This window comes from Saccoglossus kowalevskii, chromosome 21 (assembly GCF_978046115.1).
Source record: "Saccoglossus kowalevskii chromosome 21, keSacKowa6.1, whole genome shotgun sequence".
In the NCBI taxonomy this organism is placed as follows: domain Eukaryota; kingdom Metazoa; phylum Hemichordata; class Enteropneusta; family Harrimaniidae; genus Saccoglossus; species Saccoglossus kowalevskii.
In genome coordinates this window covers 3658344-3677081 of record NC_140661.1, presented here as the reverse complement: position 1 = coordinate 3677081, position 18738 = coordinate 3658344, and the positions used below count along the sequence as shown (strand labels likewise).

General features: G+C 40.4%; 1 protein-coding gene across 1 annotated transcript in view; it reads left to right on the top strand.

Moving 5' to 3' along the window:
* LOC100367371 (uncharacterized) overlaps positions 1–18738 on the top strand; it is a 115818-nt gene that overhangs the window by 24080 nt on the left and 73000 nt on the right. The window contains exons 4-5 of the mRNA XM_085495397.1: positions 13476–13733; positions 14247–18152. Of these exons, the coding sequence (XP_085351523.1) occupies positions 13476–13733; positions 14247–18152 (4164 nt within the window). The remainder of the gene's footprint in view (positions 1–13475; positions 13734–14246; positions 18153–18738) is intronic.

The window sequence follows — 18738 nt, the reverse complement described above, 5'->3', positions numbered from 1 at the left end:
CCCAACAACAGAAGTTGTCACTGAAAAAACAACAGGTATAGATACAACAATGGTTGCAACAACAGAAGGTGAGGACCCAACAACAGAAGTTGTCACTGAAACAACGGAAGGTGAGGACCCAACAACAGAAGTTGTCACTGAAACAACAACAGGTATAGATACAACAATGGTTGCAACAACAGAAGGTGAAGACCCAACAACAGAAGTTGTCACTGAAACAACAACAGGTATAGATACAACAATGGTTGCAACAACAAAAGGTGAGGACCCAACAACAGAAGTTGTCACTGAAACAACAACAGGTATAGATACAACAATGGTTGCAACAACAGAAGGTGAGGACCCAACAACAGAAGTTGTCACTGAAACAACAACAGGTATAGATACAACAATGGTTGCAACAACAGAAGGTGAGGACCCAACAACAGAAGTTGTCACTGAAACAACAACAGGTATAGATACAACAATGGTTGCAACAACAGAAGGTGAAGACCCAACAACAGAAGTTGTAACTGAAACAACAACAGGTATAGATACAACAATGGTTGCAACAACAGAAGGTGAGGACACAACAACAGAAGTTGTCACTGAAACAACAACAGGTATAGATACAACAATGGTTGCAACAATAGAAGGTGAGGACCCAACAACAGAAGTTGTCACTGAAACAACAACAGGTATAGATACAACAATGGTTGCAACAACAGAAGGTGAAGACCCAACAACAGAAGTTGTCACTGAAACAACAACAACAGGTATAGATACAACAATGGTTGCAACAACGGAAGGTGAGGACCCAACAACAGAAGTTGTCACTGAAACAACAACAGGTATAGATACAACAATGGTTGCAACAACAGAAGGTGAGGACCCAACAACAGAAGTTGTCACTGAAACAACAACAGGTATAGATACAACAATGGTTGCAACAACAGAAGGTGGGGACCCAACAACGGAAGTTGTCACTGCAACAACAGAAGGTGAGGACCAAACAACAGAAGTTGTCACTGAAACAACAACAGGTATAGATACAACAATGGTTGCAACAACAGAAGGTGAGGACCCAACAACAGAAGTTGTCACTGAAACAACAACAGGTATATATACAACAATGGTTGCAACAACAAAAGGTGAGGACCCAACAACAGAAGTTGTCACTGAAAAAACAACAGGTATAGATACAACAATGGTTGCAACAACAGAACGTGAGGACCCAACAACAGAAGTTGTCACTGAAACAACAGAAGGTGAGGACCAAACAACAGAAGTTGTCACTGAAACAACAACAGGTATAGATACAACAATGGTTGCAACAACAGAAGGTGAGGACCCAACAACAGAAGTTGTCACTGAAACAACAACAGGTATAGATACAACAATGGTTGCAACAACAAAAGGTGAGGACCCAACAACAGAAGTTGTCACTGAAACAACAACAGGTATAGATACAACAATGGTTGCAACAACAAAAGGTGAGGACCCAACAACAGAAGTTGTCACTGAAACAACAACAGGTATAGATACAACAATGGTTGCAACAACAGAAGGTGAAGACCCAACAACAGAAGTTGTCACTGAAACAACAGCAGGTATAGATACAACAATGGTTGCAACAACAGAAGGTGAGGACCCAACAACAGAAGTTGTCACTGAAACAACAACAGGTATAGATACAACAATGGTTGCAACAACAAAAGGTGAGGACCCAACAACAGAAGTTGTCACTGAAACAACAACAGGTATAGATACAACAATGGTTGCAACAACAAAAGGTGAGGACCCAACAACAGAAGTTGTCACTGAAACAACAACAGGTATAGATACAACAATGGTTGCAACAACAGAAGGTGAAGACCCAACAACAGAAGTTGTCACTGAAACAACAGCAGGTATAGATACAGCAATGGTTGCAACAATAGAAGGTGAGGACCCAACAACAGAAGTTGTCACTGAAACAACAACAGGTATAGATACAACAATGGTTGCAACAACAGAAAGTGAAGACCCAACAACAGAAGTTGTCACTGAAACAACAACAGGTATAGATACAACAATGGTTGCAACAACAGAAGGTGGGGATCCAACAACAGAAGTTGTCACTGAAATAACAAAAGTTATAGATACAACTATCGTTGCAACAACAGAAGTTGTCACTGAAACAACAACAGGTATAGATACAACAATGGTTGCAACAACAGAAGGTGAGGACCCAACAACAGAAGTTGTCACTGAAACAACAACAGGTATAGATACAACAATGGTTGCAACAACAGAAGGTGGGGAACCAACAACAGAAGTTGTCACTGCAACAACAGAAGGTGAGGACCAAACAACAGAAGTTGTCACTGAAACAACAACAGGTATAGATACAACAATGGTTGCAACAACAGAAGGTGAGGACCCAACAACAGAAGTTGTCACTGAAACAACAACAGGTATAGATACAACAATGGTTGCAACAACAGAAGGTGAGGACCCAACAACAGAAGTTGTCACTGAAACAACAACAGGTATAGATACAACAATGGTTGCAACAACAGAAGGTGAGGACCCAACAACAGAAGTTGTCACTGAAACAACAACAGGTATAGATACAACAATGGTTGCAACAACAAAAGGTGAGGACCCAACAACAGAAGTTGTCACTGAAACAACAACAGGTATAGATACAACAATGGTTGCAACAACAGAAGGTGAGGACCCAACAACAGAAGTTGTCACTGAAACAACAACAGGTATAGATACAACAATGGTTACAACAACAGAAGGTGAGGACCCAACAACAGAAGTTGTCACTGAAACAACAACAGGTATAGATACAACAATGGTTGCAACAACAGAAGGTGAGGACCCAACAACAGAAGTTGTCACTGAAATAACAAAAGTTATAGATACAACTATCGTTGCAACAACAGAAGTTGTCACTGAAACAACAACAGGTATAGATACAACAATGGTTGCAACAACAGAAGGTGAGGACCCAACAACAGAAGATGTCACTGAAACAACAACAGGTATAGATACAACAATGGTTGCAACAACAAAAGGTGAGGACCCAACAACAGAAGGTGTCACTGAAACAACAACAGGTATAGATACAACAATGGTTGCAACAACAGAAGGTGAGGACCCAACAACAGAAGTTGTCACTGAAACAACAACAGGTATAGATACAACAATGGGTGCAACAACAGAAGGTGAAGACCCAACAACAGAAGTTGTCACTGAAACAACAACAGGTATATTTACAACAATGGTTGCAACAACAGAAGGTGGGGACCCAACAACAGAAGTTGTCACTGAAACAACAACAGGTATAGATACAACAATGGTTGCAACAACAGAAGGTGGGGACCCAACAACAGAAGTTGTCACTGAAATAACAAAAGTTATAGATACAACTATCGTTGCAACAACAGAAGTTGTCACTGAAACAACAACAGGTATAGATACAACAATGGTTGCAACAACAGAAGGTGAGGACCCAACAACAGAAGTTGTCACTGAAACAACAACAGGTATATATACAACAATGGTTGCAACAACAAAAGGTGAGGACCCAACAACAGAAGTTGTCACTGAAACAACGGAAGGTGAGGACCCAACAACAGAAGTTGTCACTGAAACAACAACAGGTATAGATACAACAATGGTTGCAACAACAGAAGGTGAAGACCCAACAACAGAAGTTGTCACTGAAACAACAACAGGTATAGATACAACAATGGTTGCAACAACAAAAGGTGAGGACCCAACAACAGAAGTTGTCACTGAAACAACAACAGGTATAGATACAACAATGGTTGCAACAACAAAAGGTGAGGACCCAACAACAGAAGGTGTCACTGAAACAACAACAGGTATAGATACAACAATGGTTGCAACAACAGAAGGTGAGGACCCAACAACAGAAGTTGTCACTGAAACAACAACAGGTATAGATACAACAATGGGTGCAACAACAGAAGGTGAAGACCCAACAACAGAAGTTGTCACTGAAACAACAACAGGTATATTTACAACAATGGTTGCAACAACAGAAGGTGGGGACCCAACAACAGAAGTTGTCACTGAAACAACAACAGGTATAGATACAACAATGGTTGCAACAACAGAAGGTGGGGACCCAACAACAGAAGTTGTCACTGAAATAACAAAAGTTATAGATACAACTATCGTTGCAACAACAGAAGTTGTCACTGAAACAACAACAGGTATAGATACAACAATGGTTGCAACAACAAAAGGTGAGGACCCAACAACAGAAGTTGTCACTGAAACAACAACAGGTATAGATACAACAATGGTTGCAACAACAGAAGGTGAGGACCCAACAACAGAAGTTGTCACTGAAACAACAACAGGTATAGATACAACAATGGTTGCAACAACAAAAGGTGAGGACCCAACAACAGAAGTTGTCACTGAAAAAACAACAGGTATAGATACAACAATGGTTGCAACAACAGAAGGTGAGGACCCAACAACAGAAGTTGTCACTGAAACAACGGAAGGTGAGGACCCAACAACAGAAGTTGTCACTGAAACAACAACAGGTATAGATACAACAATGGTTGCAACAACAGAAGGTGAAGACCCAACAACAGAAGTTGTCACTGAAACAACAACAGGTATAGATACAACAATGGTTGCAACAACAAAAGGTGAGGACCCAACAACAGAAGTTGTCACTGAAACAACAACAGGTATAGATACAACAATGGTTGCAACAACAGAAGGTGAGGACCCAACAACAGAAGTTGTCACTGAAACAACAACAGGTATAGATACAACAATGGTTGCAACAACAGAAGGTGAGGACCCAACAACAGAAGTTGTCACTGAAACAACAACAGGTATAGATACAACAATGGTTGCAACAACAGAAGGTGAAGACCCAACAACAGAAGTTGTCACTGAAACAACAACAGGTATAGATACAACAATGGTTGCAACAACAGAAGGTGAGGACACAACAACAGAAGTTGTCACTGAAACAACAACAGGTATAGATACAACAATGGTTGCAACAATAGAAGGTGAGGACCCAACAACAGAAGTTGTCACTGAAACAACAACAGGTATAGATACAACAATGGTTGCAACAACAGAAGGTGAAGACCCAACAACAGAAGTTGTCACTGAAACAACAACAACAGGTATAGATACAACAATGGTTGCAACAACGGAAGGTGAGGACCCAACAACAGAAGTTGTCACTGAAACAACAACAGGTATAGATACAACAATGGTTGCAACAACAGAAGGTGAGGACCCAACAACAGAAGTTGTCACTGAAACAACAACAGGTATAGATACAACAATGGTTGCAACAACAGAAGGTGGAGACCCAACAACAGAAGTTGTCACTGCAACAACAGAAGGTGAGGACCAAACAACAGAAGTTGTCACTGAAACAACAACAACAACAGGTATAGATACAACAATGGTTGCAACAACAGAAGGTGAGGACCCAACAACAGAAGTTGTCACTGAAACAACAACAGGTATAGATACAACAATGGTTGCAACAACAAAAGGTGAGGACCCAACAACAGAAGTTGTCACTGAAACAACAACAGGTATAGATACAACAATGGTTGCAACAACAGAAGGTGAGGACCCAACAACAGAAGTTGTCACTGAAACAACAACAGGTATAGATACAACAATGGTTGCAACAACAAAAGGTGAGGACCCAACAACAGAAGTTGTCACTGAAAAAACAACAGGTATAGATACAACAATGGTTGCAACAACAGAAGGTGAGGACCCAACAACAGAAGTTGTCACTGAAACAACGGAAGGTGAGGACCCAACAACAGAAGTTGTCACTGAAACAACAACAGGTATAGATACAACAATGGTTGCAACAACAGAAGGTGAAGACCCAACAACAGAAGTTGTCACTGAAACAACAACAGGTATAGATACAACAATGGTTGCAACAACAAAAGGTGAGGACCCAACAACAGAAGTTGTCACTGAAACAACAACAGGTATAGATACAACAATGGTTGCAACAACAGAAGGTGAGGACCCAACAACAGAAGTTGTCACTGAAACAACAACAGGTATAGATACAACAATGGTTGCAACAACAGAAGGTGAGGACCCAACAACAGAAGTTGTCACTGAAACAACAACAGGTATAGATACAACAATGGTTGCAACAACAGAAGGTGAAGACCCAACAACAGAAGTTGTCACTGAAACAACAACAGGTATAGATACAACAATGGTTGCAACAACAGAAGGTGAGGACACAACAACAGAAGTTGTCACTGAAACAACAACAGGTATAGATACAACAATGGTTGCAACAATAGAAGGTGAGGACCCAACAACAGAAGTTGTCACTGAAACAACAACAGGTATAGATACAACAATGGTTGCAACAACAGAAGGTGAAGACCCAACAACAGAAGTTGTCACTGAAACAACAACAACAGGTATAGATACAACAATGGTTGCAACAACGGAAGGTGAGGACCCAACAACAGAAGTTGTCACTGAAACAACAACAGGTATAGATACAACAATGGTTGCAACAACAGAAGGTGAGGACCCAACAACAGAAGTTGTCACTGAAACAACAACAGGTATAGATACAACAATGGTTGCAACAACAGAAGGTGGAGACCCAACAACAGAAGTTGTCACTGCAACAACAGAAGGTGAGGACCAAACAACAGAAGTTGTCACTGAAACAACAACAACAACAGGTATAGATACAACAATGGTTGCAACAACAGAAGGTGAGGACCCAACAACAGAAGTTGTCACTGAAACAACAACAGGTATATATACAACAATGGTTGCAACAACAAAAGGTGAGGACCCAACAACAGAAGTTGTCACTGAAAAAACAACAGGTATAGATACAACAATGGTTGCAACAACAGAAGGTGAGGACCCAACAACAGAAGTTGTCACTGAAACAACGGAAGGTGAGGACCCAACAACAGAAGTTGTCACTGAAACAACAACAGGTATAGATACAACAATGGTTGCAACAACAGAAGGTGAAGACCCAACAACAGAAGTTGTCACTGAAACAACAACAGGTATAGATACAACAATGGTTGCAACAACAAAAGGTGAGGACCCAACAACAGAAGTTGTCACTGAAACAACAACAGGTATAGATACAACAATGGTTGCAACAACAGAAGGTGAGGACCCAACAACAGAAGTTGTCACTGAAACAACAACAGGTATAGATACAACAATGGTTGCAACAACAGAAGGTGAGGACCCAACAACAGAAGTTGTCACTGAAACAACAACAGGTATAGATACAACAATGGTTGCAACAACAGAAGGTGAAGACCCAACAACAGAAGTTGTAACTGAAACAACAACAGGTATAGATACAACAATGGTTGCAACAACAGAAGGTGAGGACACAACAACAGAAGTTGTCACTGAAACAACAACAGGTATAGATACAACATTGGTTGCAACAATAGAAGGTGAGGACCCAACAACAGAAGTTGTCACTGAAACAACAACAGGTATAGATACAACAATGGTTGCAACAACAGAAGGTGAAGACCCAACAACAGAAGTTGTCACTGAAACAACAACAACAGGTATAGATACAACAATGGTTGCAACAACGGAAGGTGAGGACCCAACAACAGAAGTTGTCACTGAAACAACAACAGGTATAGATACAACAATGGTTGCAACAACAGAAGGTGAGGACCCAACAACAGAAGTTGTCACTGAAACAACAACAGGTATAGATACAACAATGGTTGCAACAACAGAAGGTGGGGACCCAACAACGGAAGTTGTCACTGCAACAACAGAAGGTGAGGACCAAACAACAGAAGTTGTCACTGAAACAACAACAGGTATAGATACAACAATGGTTGCAACAACAGAAGGTGAGGACCCAACAACAGAAGTTGTCACTGAAACAACAACAGGTATATATACAACAATGGTTGCAACAACAAAAGGTGAGGACCCAACAACAGAAGTTGTCACTGAAAAAACAACAGGTATAGATACAACAATGGTTGCAACAACAGAACGTGAGGACCCAACAACAGAAGTTGTCACTGAAACAACAGAAGGTGAGGACCAAACAACAGAAGTTGTCACTGAAACAACAACAGGTATAGATACAACAATGGTTGCAACAACAGAAGGTGAGGACCCAACAACAGAAGTTGTCACTGAAACAACAACAGGTATAGATACAACAATGGTTGCAACAACAAAAGGTGAGGACCCAACAACAGAAGTTGTCACTGAAACAACAACAGGTATAGATACAACAATGGTTGCAACAACAAAAGGTGAGGACCCAACAACAGAAGTTGTCACTGAAACAACAACAGGTATAGATACAACAATGGTTGCAACAACAGAAGGTGAAGACCCAACAACAGAAGTTGTCACTGAAACAACAGCAGGTATAGATACAACAATGGTTGCAACAACAGAAGGTGAGGACCCAACAACAGAAGTTGTCACTGAAACAACAACAGGTATAGATACAACAATGGTTGCAACAACAAAAGGTGAGGACCCAACAACAGAAGTTGTCACTGAAACAACAACAGGTATAGATACAACAATGGTTGCAACAACAAAAGGTGAGGACCCAACAACAGAAGTTGTCACTGAAACAACAACAGGTATAGATACAACAATGGTTGCAACAACAGAAGGTGAAGACCCAACAACAGAAGTTGTCACTGAAACAACAGCAGGTATAGATACAGCAATGGTTGCAACAATAGAAGGTGAGGACCCAACAACAGAAGTTGTCACTGAAACAACAACAGGTATAGATACAACAATGGTTGCAACAACAGAAAGTGAAGACCCAACAACAGAAGTTGTCACTGAAACAACAACAGGTATAGATACAACAATGGTTGCAACAACAGAAGGTGGGGATCCAACAACAGAAGTTGTCACTGAAATAACAAAAGTTATAGATACAACTATCGTTGCAACAACAGAAGTTGTCACTGAAACAACAACAGGTATAGATACAACAATGGTTGCAACAACAGAAGGTGAGGACCCAACAACAGAAGTTGTCACTGAAACAACAACAGGTATAGATACAACAATGGTTGCAACAACAGAAGGTGGGGAACCAACAACAGAAGTTGTCACTGCAACAACAGAAGGTGAGGACCAAACAACAGAAGTTGTCACTGAAACAACAACAGGTATAGATACAACAATGGTTGCAACAACAGAAGGTGAGGACCCAACAACAGAAGTTGTCACTGAAACAACAACAGGTATAGATACAACAATGGTTGCAACAACAGAAGGTGAGGACCCAACAACAGAAGTTGTCACTGAAACAACAACAGGTATAGATACAACAATGGTTGCAACAACAGAAGGTGAGGACCCAACAACAGAAGTTGTCACTGAAACAACAACAGGTATAGATACAACAATGGTTGCAACAACAAAAGGTGAGGACCCAACAACAGAAGTTGTCACTGAAACAACAACAGGTATAGATACAACAATGGTTGCAACAACAGAAGGTGAGGACCCAACAACAGAAGTTGTCACTGAAACAACAACAGGTATAGATACAACAATGGTTACAACAACAGAAGGTGAGGACCCAACAACAGAAGTTGTCACTGAAACAACAACAGGTATAGATACAACAATGGTTGCAACAACAGAAGGTGAGGACCCAACAACAGAAGTTGTCACTGAAATAACAAAAGTTATAGATACAACTATCGTTGCAACAACAGAAGTTGTCACTGAAACAACAACAGGTATAGATACAACAATGGTTGCAACAACAGAAGGTGAGGACCCAACAACAGAAGATGTCACTGAAACAACAACAGGTATAGATACAACAATGGTTGCAACAACAAAAGGTGAGGACCCAACAACAGAAGGTGTCACTGAAACAACAACAGGTATAGATACAACAATGGTTGCAACAACAGAAGGTGAGGACCCAACAACAGAAGTTGTCACTGAAACAACAACAGGTATAGATACAACAATGGGTGCAACAACAGAAGGTGAAGACCCAACAACAGAAGTTGTCACTGAAACAACAACAGGTATATTTACAACAATGGTTGCAACAACAGAAGGTGGGGACCCAACAACAGAAGTTGTCACTGAAACAACAACAGGTATAGATACAACAATGGTTGCAACAACAGAAGGTGGGGACCCAACAACAGAAGTTGTCACTGAAATAACAAAAGTTATAGATACAACTATCGTTGCAACAACAGAAGTTGTCACTGAAACAACAACAGGTATAGATACAACAATGGTTGCAACAACAGAAGGTGAGGACCCAACAACAGAAGTTGTCACTGAAACAACAACAGGTATATATACAACAATGGTTGCAACAACAAAAGGTGAGGACCCAACAACAGAAGTTGTCACTGAAACAACGGAAGGTGAGGACCCAACAACAGAAGTTGTCACTGAAACAACAACAGGTATAGATACAACAATGGTTGCAACAACAGAAGGTGAAGACCCAACAACAGAAGTTGTCACTGAAACAACAACAGGTATAGATACAACAATGGTTGCAACAACAAAAGGTGAGGACCCAACAACAGAAGTTGTCACTGAAACAACAACAGGTATAGATACAACAATGGTTGCAACAACAAAAGGTGAGGACCCAACAACAGAAGGTGTCACTGAAACAACAACAGGTATAGATACAACAATGGTTGCAACAACAGAAGGTGAGGACCCAACAACAGAAGTTGTCACTGAAACAACAACAGGTATAGATACAACAATGGGTGCAACAACAGAAGGTGAAGACCCAACAACAGAAGTTGTCACTGAAACAACAACAGGTATATTTACAACAATGGTTGCAACAACAGAAGGTGGGGACCCAACAACAGAAGTTGTCACTGAAACAACAACAGGTATAGATACAACAATGGTTGCAACAACAAAAGGTGAGGACCCAACAACAGAAGGTGTCACTGAAACAACAACAGGTATAGATACAACAATGGTTGCAACAACAGAAGGTGAGGACCCAACAACAGAAGTTGTCACTGAAACAACAACAGGTATAGATACAACAATGGGTGCAACAACAGAAGGTGAAGACCCAACAACAGAAGTTGTCACTGAAACAACAACAGGTATATTTACAACAATGGTTGCAACAACAGAAGGTGGGGACCCAACAACAGAAGTTGTCACTGAAACAACAACAGGTATAGATACAACAATGGTTGCAACAACAGAAGGTGGGGACCCAACAACAGAAGTTGTCACTGAAATAACAAAAGTTATAGATACAACTATCGTTGCAACAACAGAAGTTGTCACTGAAACAACAACAGGTATAGATACAACAATGGTTGCAACAACAGAAGGTGAGGACCCAACAACAGAAGTTGTCACTGAAACAACAACAGGTATATATACAACAATGGTTGCAACAACAAAAGGTGAGGACCCAACAACAGAAGTTGTCACTGAAACAACGGAAGGTGAGGACCCAACAACAGAAGTTGTCACTGAAACAACAACAGGTATAGATACAACAATGGTTGCAACAACAGAAGGTGAAGACCCAACAACAGAAGTTGTCACTGAAACAACAACAGGTATAGATACAACAATGGTTGCAACAACAAAAGGTGAGGACCCAACAACAGAAGTTGTCACTGAAACAACAACAGGTATAGATACAACAATGGTTGCAACAACAGAAGGTGAGGATCCAACAACAGAAGTTGTCACTGAAACAACAACAGGTATAGATACAACAATGGTTGCAACAACAGAAGGTGAGGACCCAACAACAGAAGTTGTCACTGAAACAACAACAAGTATAGATACAACAATGGTTGCCACAACAGAAGGTGAAGACCCAACAACAGAAGTTGTCACTGAAACAACAACAGGTATAGATACAACAATGGTTGCAACAACAGAAGATGAGGACCCAACAACAGAAGATGTCACTGAAACAACAACAGGTATAGATACAACAATGGTTGCAACAACAGAAGGTGAGGACCCAACAACAGAAGTTGTCACTGAAACAACAACAGGTATAGATACAACAATGGTTGCAACAACAGAAGGTGAAGACCCAACAACAGAAGTTGTCACTGAAACAACAACAACAGGTATAGATACAACAATGGTTGCAACAATAGAAGGTGGGGACCCAACAACAGAAGTTGTCACTGAAATAACAAAAGTTATAGATACAACTATCATTGCAACAGCAGAAGTTGTCACTGAAACAACAACAGGTATAGATACAACAATGGTTGAAACAACAGAAGGTGAGGACCCAACAACAGAAGTTGTCACTGAAACAACAACAGGTATATATACAACAATGGTTGCAACAACAAAAGGTGAGGACCCAACAACAGAATTTGTCACTGAAAAAACAACAGGTATAGATACAACAATGGTTGCAAGAACAGAAGGTGAGGACCCAACAACAGAAGTTGTCACTGAAACAACGGAAGGTGAGGACACAACACCAGAAGTTGTCACTGAAACAACAACAGGTATAGATACAACAATGGTTGCAACAACAGAAGGTGAGGACCCAACAACAGAAGTTGTCACTGAAACAACAACAGGTATAGATACAACAATGGTTGCAACAACAGAAGGTGAAGACCCAACAACAGAAGTTGTCACTGAAACAACAACAGGTATAGATACAACAATGGTTCCAACAACAGAAGGTGGGGACCCAACAACAGAAGTTGTCACTGAAATAACAAAAGTTATAGATACAACTATCGTTGCAACAACAGAAGTTGTCACTGAAACAACAAGAGGTATAGATACAACAATGGTTGCAACAACAGAAGGAGAGGACCAAACAACAGAAGTTGTCACTGAAACAACAAGAGGTATAGATACAACAATGGTTGCAACAACAGAAGGTGAAGACCCAACAACAGAAGTTGTCACCGAAACAACAACAGGTATAGATACAACAATGGTTGCAACAACAGAAAATGAGGACCAAACAACAGAAGTTGTCACTGAAACAACGACAGGTATAGATACAACAATGGGTGCAACAACAGAAGGTGAGGACCCAACAACAGAAGTTGTCACTGAAATAACAAAAGTTATAGATACAACTATCGTTGCAACAACAGAAGTTGTCACTGAAACAACAACAGGTATAGATACAACAATGGTTGCAACAACAGAAGGTGAGGACCCAACAACAGAAGTTGTCACTGAAACAACAACAGGTATAGATACAACAATGGTTGCAACAACAGAAGTTGAGGGCACAACAACAGAAGTTGTCACTGAAACAACAACAGGTATAGATACAACAATGGTTGCAACAACAGAAGTTGAGGGCACAACAACAGAAGTTGTCACTGAAACAACAACAGGTATAGATACAACAATGGTTGCAACAACAGAAGGTGAGGACGCAACAACAGAAGTTGAGGATACAACAACAGAAGTTGTCATAGAAACAACAGAAGGTCAGAACGCAACAACAGAAAGTGATGTGAAAACAACAGATGTAATTGAATTAACAACAGCAGTTATAGATACAACGATGGTTGCAGCAACAGAAGGTGAGGACGCAACAACAGAAATTGCCACTGAAACAACAGAAGTTCAGGATGCAACTACAGAAAGTGATGTCAAAACAACTGATGCAATTGAATTAACAACAGCAGGTCTAGATACAACAATTGTTGCAAAAACAGAAGGTGAGAACTCATCAACAGAAGTTGTCACTGAAACAACAACAGATATAGATACAACAATGGTTGCAACAAGAGAAGGTGGGGACCCAACAACAGATCTTGTCACTGAAACAACAACAGGTATAGATACAACAGTGGTTGCAACAACAGAAGGTGAGGACCCAACAACAGAAAGTGGTCTGAAAACAACAGATGCAATTGAATTAACAACAGCAGTTATAGATACAACAATGGTTGCAACAACAGAAGCTGAGGACCCAACAACAGAAGTTATCATTGAAACAACAACAGGTATAGATACAACAATGGTTGCAACAACAGAAGGTGAAGACCCAACAACAGGAGTTGTCACTGAAACAACAACAACAGGTATAGATACAACAGAGGTTGCAACAACAGAAGGTGAGGACCCAACAACAGAAGTTGTCACTGCAACAACAGAAGGTGAGGACGCAACAACAGAAGTTATCACTGAAACAACAACAGGTATAGACACAACAATGGTTGCAACAACAGAAGATGAGGACCCAACAACAAAAGTTGTCACTGAAACAACAGAAGACGAGGACGCAACAACAGAAGTTGTCACTGAAACCAAGGTAGATGAGGACGCAACAACAGAAGTTGTCACTGAAACAACAGAAGGTGAGGACGCAACAACAGAAAGTGATGTAAAAACATCTGATGCAATTGAATTAACAACAGCAGGTATAGATACAACAATGTTTGCAACAACAGAAGGTGAAGACGCAACAACAGAAGGTGTTGATAGAACATTAGACGTTGTTGAAGACAAAACAACAGTCATGGATACAACTGTGAGTGTGACAACAACAAGTCAGCATGCAACAACAAAAGGTGTTGATAGAACCTCAGAAGGTGTTGAAGACACAACAACTGTCATGGATACAACTGTGGGTATGACAACAACGAGTCAGCGTGAAACAACAGAAGGTGTTGATAGAACATCGAACGTTGTTGAAGACACACCAACAGTCATGGATACAACTGTGGGTATGACAACAACGAGTCAGCATGAAACAACAGAAGGTGTTGATAGAACATCAGAAGTTGTTGAAGACATAACAACAGTCATGGATACAACTGTGGGTGTGACAACAACAAGTCAGCATGAAACAACAGAAGGTGTTGATAGAACATCAGAAGTTGTTGAAGACATAACAACAGTCATGGATACAACTGTGGGTATGACAACAACGATTCAGCATGAAACAACAGAAGGTGTTGATAGAACATCAGAAGACACAACAGTCATGGATACAACTGTGGGTGTGACAACAACAAGTCAGCATGAAACAACAGAAGGTGTTGATAGAACATCAGAAGTTGTTGAAGACACAACAACAGTCATGGATACAACTGTGGGTATGACAGCAACGAGTCAACATGCAACAACAGAAAGTGTTGATAGAACATCAGACGTTGTTGAAGACACAACAGTCATGGATACAACTGTGAGTATGACAACAACAAGTCAGCGTGAAACAACAGAAGGTGTTGATAGAACATCAGAAGGTGTTGTTGACACAACAACAGTCATGGATACAACTGTGGGTATGACAACAACGAGTCAGCATGAAACAACAGAAGGTGTTGATAGAACATCAGATAGCGTTGAAGGTACAACAACAGTCATAGATACAACTGTGGGTGTGATAACTACGAGTCAGCATGAAACAACAGAAGGTGTTGATAGAACATCAGAAGTTGTTGAAGACATAACAGTCATGGATACAACTGTGAGTGTGACAACAACGAGTCAGCATGCAACAACAGAAAGTGTTGATAGAACATCACAAGACACAACAGTCATGGATACAACTGTGGGTGTGACAACAAGTCAGCATGAAATAACAGAAGGTGTTGATAGAACATCAGAAGACACAACAGTCATGGATACAACTGTGGGTGTGACAACAACGAGTCAGCATGCAACAACAGAAAGTGTTGATAGAACATCAGAAGGTGTTGTTGACACAACAACTGTCATGGATACAACTGTGGGTGTGACAACAACGAGTCAGCATGCAACAACAGAAAGTGTTGATAGAACATCAGAAGTTGTTGAAGACAAAACAACAGTCATGGATACAACTGTGGGTGTGACAACAACGAGTCAGCGTGAAACAACAGAAAGTGTTGATAGAACATCAGAAGTTGTTGAAGACATAACAACAGTCATGGATACAACTGTGAGTGTGACAACAACGAGTCAGCATGCAACAACAGAAAGTGTTGATAGAACATCAGAAGTTGTTGAAGACAAAACAACAGTCATGGATACAACTGTGGGTGTGACAACAACGAGTCAGCGTGAAACAACAGAAAGTGTTGATAGAACATCAGAAGTTGTTGAAGACATAACAACAGTCATGGATACAACTGTGAGTGTGACAACAACGAGTCAGCATGCAACAACAGAAAGTGTTGATAGAACATCAGAAGTTGTTGAAGACATAACAACATTCATGGATACAACTGTGGGTATGACAACAACAATTCAGCATGAAACAACAGAAGGTGTTGATAGAACATCAGAAGACACAACAGTCATGGATACAACTGTGGGTGTGACAACAACGAGTCAGCGTGAAACAACAGAAGGTATTGACAGAACATCAGAAGTTGTTGAAGACATAACAACAGTCATGGATACAACTGTGGGTGTGACAAGAACAATTCAGCATGAAACAACAGAAGGTGTTGATAGAACATCAGAAGTTGTTGAAGACATAACAACAGTCATGGATACAACTGTGGATATGACAACAACGATTCAGCATGAAACAACAGAAGGTATTGATAGAACATCAGAAGACACAACAGTCATGGATACAACTGTGGGTGTGACAACAACGAGTCAGCATGCAACAACAGAAAGTGTTGATAGAACATCAGAAGGTGTTGTTGACACAACAACTGTCATGGATACAACTGTGGGTGTGACAACAACGAGTCAGCATGCAACAACAGAAAGTGTTGATAGAACATCAGAAGTTGTTGAAGACAAAACAACAGTCATGGATACAACTGTGGGTGTGACAACAACGAGTCAGCGTGAAACAACAGAAAGTGTTGATAGAACATCAGAAGTTGTTGAAGACATAACAACAGTCATGGATACAACTGTGAGTGTGACAACAACGAGTCAGCATGCAACAACAGAAAGTGTTGATAGAACATCAGAAGTTGTTGAAGACAAAACAACAGTCATGGATACAACTGTGAGTGTGACAACAACGAGTCAGCATGCAACAACAGAAAGTGTTGATAGAACATCAGAAGTTGTTGAAGACATAACAACATTCATGGATACAACTGTGGGTATGACAACAACAATTCAGCATGAAACAACAGAAGGTGTTGATAGAACATCAGAAGACACAACAGTCATGGATACAACTGTGGGTGTGACAACAACGAGTCAGCGTGAAACAACAGAAGGTATTGACAGAACATCAGAAGTTGTTGAAGACATAACAACAGTCATGGATACAACTGTGGGTGTGACAAGAACAATTCAGCATGAAACAACAGAAGGTGTTGATAGAACATCAGAAGTTGTTGAAGACATAACAACAGTCATGGATACAACTGTGGGTATGACAACAACGATTCAGCATGAAACAACAGAAGGTGTTGATAGAACATCAGAAGACACAACAGTCATGGATACAACTGTGGGTGTGACAACAACGAGTCAGCGTGAAACAACAGAAGGTATTGACAGAACATCCAATGTTGTTGAAGACACAACAACAGTCATGGATACAACTGTGAGTGTGACAACAACGAGTCAGCATGCAACAACAGAAAGTGTTGATAGAACATCAGATAGCGTTGAAGGTACAACAACAGTCATGGATACAACTGTGGGTGTGACAACAACGAGTCAGCATGAAACAACAGAAGGTGTTGATAGAACATCAGATAGCGTTGAAGGTACAACAACAGTCATAGATACAACTGTGGGTGTGACAACATTGAGTCAGCGTGAAACAACAGAAGGTGTTGATAGAACATCAGATAGCGTTGAAGGTACAACAACAGTCATGGATACAACTGTGGGTGTGACAACAACAAGTCAGCGTGAAACAACAGAAGGTGTTGATAGAACATCAGATAGCGTTGAAGGTACAACAACAGTCATGGATACAACTGTGGGTGTGATAACAACAACAGTTAAAGACATAACAACTACCATAGGTCATATAACAACCACAACAATGGAAGGAACATCATCTGCTGAATCAACCACTCCTAAACATATAACAACTGCTAAACATACAACTACGGAAAGTGTTCAAACCACAAAAGTTCCTGAAATCACAACAAAAACAAAAACAACAACAACATCATCAAATACACAAAGCACTGTGTCATCGACAACATATATATCAAGTAAGTACTTTGAAACGCAAATTGAATTGAATGTACAGCATTATCATTCAGTTTAGTGAATGTCAAAGAATATCTATATATAATCATGTACCATATGAATTGGATTTACTTATAAGCAGTTCACTGTTTACATCAATGATTCAGAAATACCCTGAATCAAAAATATGTGACTTTCGGATAATATTGCCTCAATACGACACAAACCTAGCCAATCTTCATCATACACATTGACCTGCCGCTACCTGTAACGCTCAATCCTCTATCCACTCTCAAACATACATATTGAATTCTCCCTACCCACTCAAATCGCCGGCAACACTCCAATATATACAATGACCTGTATCTACCAATGCGATCATCTAGCCACTATCTGGCATACATGCTGAACTCTCCCTACCAACCCCAACGTCACGTTACGTCACATTCAAATATGTTCCTTTGTTTACTCCACAACTCCGCAGACGCTTTCAGTGCTGTTAGCTGGTGATGGAAATAAAATGCATACAAATTTTCGCAAATTTTATGGTATTTTTGAAATAACCTCATATTATCCATTAGAACTCATTCATTTGAAATTTCTAATGTT